The sequence below is a fragment of the Stegastes partitus genome, unplaced genomic scaffold (genome assembly GCF_000690725.1).
Source record: "Stegastes partitus isolate 25-593 unplaced genomic scaffold, Stegastes_partitus-1.0.2 Scaffold458, whole genome shotgun sequence".
In the NCBI taxonomy this organism is placed as follows: domain Eukaryota; kingdom Metazoa; phylum Chordata; class Actinopteri; family Pomacentridae; genus Stegastes; species Stegastes partitus.
Genome location: NW_007578189.1, coordinates 460,300 through 466,244, shown reverse-complemented (window position 1 = coordinate 466,244; position 5,945 = coordinate 460,300). Strand labels below are relative to the sequence as shown.

General features: G+C 34.4%; 1 protein-coding gene across 1 annotated transcript in view; it reads right to left on the bottom strand.

Moving 5' to 3' along the window:
- ano10b (anoctamin 10b) overlaps nucleotides 1-5,945 on the bottom strand; it is a gene marked incomplete at its 3' end in the record, with an annotated part of 15,404 nt that overhangs the window by 7,865 nt on the left and 1,594 nt on the right. The window contains exons 3-4 of the mRNA XM_008286537.1: nucleotides 3,472-3,713; nucleotides 798-971 (exon numbers count right to left, since the gene is read on the bottom strand). Of these exons, the coding sequence (XP_008284759.1) occupies nucleotides 798-971; nucleotides 3,472-3,706 (409 nt within the window). The remainder of the gene's footprint in view (nucleotides 1-797; nucleotides 972-3,471; nucleotides 3,714-5,945) is intronic.

Genomic DNA, 5,945 nt, shown 5'->3' with positions numbered 1-5,945 from the left:
CTAAAGCTGCAGTGATGCACTAGTAAAGGCTAGCTGTTAGCCTTAGCTACAGCTAACTTAGCCACCTTCAGAATTCAATTTGTTCTCCAACATCAAAAATTGTTATCACGCTACAATATGTATAATTTTGTGGGTAAAGCATTTTACAAGAGCTATAAAACTGCATGCTAAAGAGGCAGCAATACACCCAGACTAATAAAGGCTGGCTGCTAGCCTAAGCTAAAGTTAACTTGGCCACCTTCAGAATTCAATTTGTTCTCGTATATCAAAAAAATTGATAGAATAATGCTGCTGAAAGACTTTAATGTCTGAAATTCCACATTCATTTCACAGAATGACATGTATATGATTTCCATGGCTAATGAGTAAACTGATGAACTGCTGAAGGCCATGAAATGTGTCTGAAAGCTCTACAAAAACCAGGATAGCAGAGGAGGTAGGAATTATGCGAGGATTGTTCAATTTACCTTACTTATGAAAGCAAATTGTAAGTTATCTTTGCTTCATGTTAAATGTTTTGACATTTCTGTCCTGTAACACACAACAGAAACTAACAATTAAATCATCATCATCTGCAAAATGTCTTTTTTAAAATCAAATTACTTTTTTCTGATGTTGCAGTTTTCAGACAATTCAATCAATTTTAGTTTAGCCTAAGTCGAAGGTACATTTTCTTCTTTGGAGATCAACTATTTAATTATTTAACAGCATAAGAAAACCCATTCAAAATTACTATTTAAAAAAATAACATAAATATATTATGATATGTGATATATGTGAAAACTCCTCCGCTGTACCTGAATCTTTAAAGTTTTCTCTGTCATTGTAGGAAAACGCCTCCATGTCCCCGTTGTGGTAAGTCTTGCAAAGACCCAACTCCTCGGTGGCTCGAAGTAACGTACAGCGTGGCGCCGAGACCACGATGATGTCACCGCTGGCGTCTTCGCCGGGGTGCGCCAATAAACCAGCACCTGGATGGGAGATGGAAACTTTAGGAACGCCTCATAGTACTGTTTTTTTTTTGTTTGTTTGTTTTTTTTAAAATGGTTTTGTGGCATGTGGCTCTTGGAAATGTCAGAATTTGTAAAAATTGCAAAGGGTGTCCCACAGGGCTCAATCCTTTTAATTTTCAATCGATAAATGGCCCAAATATTGAGCAGATTCAACAAAATATTAATATCTTGAAATCTGAATTGATGAGAAGCTGATATTTGACTATCATGTGTCCAAATTTATGACTAAACTACAACAAAAATAGTGTTTTTAACAGGAATAAATCAAGTTTTCCATTGCATTGTAGAAAAATGGATTATGCAGCCATTGTCCACATGATAAAGCCTTTGGACACTTTATCACCTACATTCACATTTATTACTGGTGATAATTATAATACTCATAACTGTGAGCTGTATTATAACTTTGGGTGGTGACCGATAGTGGGTTTAATTATTTACAAGGCTCTTGCCCTTTTGTTTAACCTCTTACATTGCCTATTAAAAGCATTCACCTCCCTTTGAAATTTCTCCTTTTTAACACTGAATCAGTTTAATTTGGCTTTTTTGAGCAGAACCGTAAATTCTGAAATCAGATTTGCACTAACTAATGCCAATCAATAAAATCCAAATATATAATGTAAAATAGGTGCTTGCATCAGAATTCACTTCGTTCACTTCTTTATTGGGACGGCTCATTGCTCCACAGCTGTTTATTGAATGTGGGCCTTTGCCATGCTGGCTTGAAGGACCGGATTAAAACTGCAGCTGTTTCTATAGACCTTGGAAAATCCAGTTTTACTCAGTGTGTAACCCGGATTAACCTGCAAAACAATCTAAAGCTCGTCTCATTCTTATCTTCGGGGGAATCCAGGGCTCTAATTTCAACTCATTTTATTTCCAGCTGCTCTTGTGTTTGTCTCGATTTCATTTTTTTTTTCCATTTTACTCATTTTGCCCTAATATTGTAGTTATTTGACCCACATCTCTTAATCGTGTACATACCTCTTTGATTTTCTTACTAAGCTATGCTGTAAATGAGGCCTCCATACTTAAATGTGGTCGGAGTTTAAATGAACGTATCCTTCCACCTTCAGTTACCCAAACAGGCAGCTGGAGAGATTTCTTTGCATGATTTGGGTGTGAAAAAGAAGGAAATGTGTCTTAGTTACACTTGTTTTGACATGTTTATGTTGCATTTAGAGTAAAGAAGAAAAGAAACATAACGTTGAGTATCATCGGCGAAGAAACAACACTAAAAGTAGAGGAGCCCACATGGTAATCGACAGAATTACAACCAAAATATGAAGTTTTGCCAATGACACACGATGCAAACGCTCACCAGGTGACTCATAAAGGTTTGGCACTAAGACCAGCAGAAGAAATGTAGATAGTGCAGTCATTACAATCTCAAGGTGTGGCAGTTGTGTGGTTGGTTTTGCGGAGAGGGAAAGTGGCAAACTATTAATTCATCAAGAGCTCATTTATGATACTACTAAAATCAAATATAGGGGAAAACATAAAAGGCAATACTAGAATAGAATAGCAAGAAAAAAAAATCCTTGTGAAAAGAAAAATATTTATTTTCAATTTTCCCTAAATGTGACATATTTGGTGCCTGAAGGCCTAAATTATAGAACAAAAACAAGATGAGGATTCTTTTTCATTGAGGAGAAACCTACAGGCTGTTTCATATTTAAATTTAAATTGATGTTGTTTTTTCTTTCAAATATTTAAACATCATGTGTTGAAATAGACACTTAAAAAATAAAACTTAAAAAATAGATTATTAGCGTTTAATTAATTCTCCATTTGCACCTGAATTAAGTAGTTTGAATATAAAAAGAAAGAAACTTTATCTACAGAGACAGATGTGAGGAAGCAGCACGTTTTTCTTTTTGACACAAGTTAAATGTACATTTACATCAGGATCATTTTACTACATTTGTCTGCTCTGTGGCGTAAAAATGCAAATGCAGTGAAATGTCTCCTGTCAGCGACTGACCTCTGAGCTCCGACAGCCACCTCTGGATCAGTCTGACCATAAATAACATCTGGATTCAAACAGCTGGACTGAAGGACAGGAACCATGAAATTAAAAAATCAATGGATTTTAAAAAATTCAATCAGAAATCATTTCCAATAAAATGCTTCCTTAAATCAGGTTTTCCCATCATATTAGTTACTGGAATATTTTACATTAGATTTTTGTTGTATTTTGCAGCATTTTATTTGATTTTCAGTAGATTTTTATGGTATTTCGTTGAATTTGTTAGGTTTTTACTGGATTCTTGTTGTATTTTTGGAGTATTTTGTTTGATTTCTGGCAAATTTTATCATGTTTGATTTGATTTCTTTGGTATTTAGTTTGATTTTAGGTGTATTTTGTGTGATTTTTCTGCTGTGTGACGTAAAAAAGCAGCACAGCAGAATGTTTAAACGACTGTTCAGATGAGTTCTTGAGTGTCTGAGCTTTTACCTCCATCCTTCTGCGGAGTTCCGATCAGTTTGATGATCCACCGCTTCGTCTCCGGTCCGACCTTCCCGCCGAGCTTCACCAGAACCAGCGGCTCGACCCGGTCCGAGAGGCAGCAGGGACACCGGACTTTGGTCCAGCCCGGTCCGATGGAGGCGGCGCTCAGTTTGCTCAGAACCTTTTCTGCTCCTGCAGCGTCTCCAGCAGCTCCACCTTCTTCACCGCCGGCCTCGCTCATGGTGGGACTGGAAACAAGAGGCAGCAGAACAGAACGCTGACTGGAGGTTCTCCAACAGCAGAACCTGGAAGAACTGGGCAAGACTTGGTGAAGAGGCAAAGAGAAATGTGACGCTTTAAAACGTTAACAGTAAAGTGAGAATGTTTGTGTCTAATGTAAACTAGCTGGACCTGTAAATAACCATAACATAGGTTTTTTTTTTCAAAAGAAAATGTAAATAATAGTTTGATCAAATACAATTGAAAATGTATCATATTAAATATATATATATGTATTTCATTTTATTTATTACACAAAACAATAAATATATTTCTACAATTAGTGACAATTAACAGAGAGAAGGTTCCATAGGTTACCTGTAATGTGACATGAATTTGTTTGTTAAATGACAGATATTTTGTTTAAGTAAATGTTTTCATAAGAAAAATGCTGAATAAATGTGTTACGTGTGTGTATAACGTCACTAAACTGGTAAAACATCTGAAGCTGCTTTTATTATCATAATTAGTAGTCATAGTCGTAGTGAAAGTGATTTTATTGTGTCTATGTATGTAAATATCTGTCATTAAACATGAAGAGCCAAAAATAAAAGAAAAAAAATACACAAAGTCAGAAAATATATTTTAATTATGCAACATTTCCTGTATTTTTAGTGTAATTTCTGATTAAATTACAGAATTTTTGCCTCCCAAACTGCCTCAATATTAAAGTATTTTTATTATTTTCTTTTTTTTCATTGTTTACAGTTTAGTCACGGAACATTTAAGAACGTTCTTACTTTGTTTTCATGGAACATCATCCGTGGTTCTGACAACATTGTCTGAATGTTGACAATAAAACATTATATTAACTTTGCAGTAACATTACTGGAAATAATAATGTTCCTAAAACTTTATTTTGACATTTGATTAAAACATGATCTTTAAAGAATCATTAGAACTTGTAGGTAACGTTTATCTAATGTTGTGGAAACGTTCCCTTAATGCCTCTAATGTTAGCATGCTAACACGCAAAGCTAAAAACAACAAGTTAAACATGGCAGCTGTTAGCGTGTTGACTTTATCCCAAAGCAAAGTCTGTATTAGTTTAATCTTTGTGCTGCAGATCAAACTCGTGTCTCCTTCAAGCTTTAATCTGTCGCCGTGAACCTGAAGCTTCAGTTTTACATTTCAGCTTCACAACCAGATCATCAGGTCAAAGGTTAATGACGCTAACGAAGCCAAACGCAGATAAAAACGTGTACTTTCCGTCACTGCTGCCCTCCTGATCAGACGGCCACGACCATCAGAGTAATTCAGTCACTGGTTTAAAAAACATCATATTTCTGTCAAATGAAACAAACTCACTGCACAGACTTGTTCCAGCTCCAGACTGAAATATAATCATGTTTACTGAGAGAGAAATATTCAGACTTGTTGCTCCACATTTTTATGGCTGCACAGCTTCACAAAACAGAAACATTTCACAGGAGAGTTTTAGCATTTTTTTCTTCAAATTTCAGCCTCTCATTCAGTGTTTGGTGTCTTTGCAGTTTTAAAAGTTAAATGGGGTTAAATGTTGTTTTGCTTGTTTTCAGCGTGGTTTTAATGAAAGTGGTTTGGTTTCCTGCAGCTCTAACAACAGGAATAAAGTGAAACTAAATGTAAACTAAGTCTGATTATAACCGTAAAATAATTATTATCTAATTACACATGAAAAAGGAAGTTTGAATATTGAGATAAAAGGAGTTTATCTACAAACATTCTGAGGATACAGCTGATGTTCTTCCTCCTGATGAAAGTTTTCTGTCTGAATTTAATGTAAATTTATATTTAAATAGGAATCATTTGATGGAATTTATCTGATAATATGGCTGTACGCTAATAATAATAATAATAATAATAATAACAATAAATCTGAAAAAAGTATATATTTGACAGCAAAAGGTGACAGAAAAATATTTTTTTTTAACTAATAAAGGAATGTGGAAACAAACAGCAAATATCTGTAAATTAAAACTATTTTTTCATACTAAATTTACTATTTATAAAATTACAGTTTTTTGATGTGGATATTATTTATAGTTTTTCTTTTAAGTCAACATATAAATTAGTACATATTTTCTATGTTTTCATAAGATATTATTTACTGTTGTCAATTCTTTACCCTCTTTAGACCTGGCGTCCACATGGACATCACATTTTGGGTCATACTATAGCAGTAGTTAATTTTTATTTATTTTTTGTATTAGCATTACTTT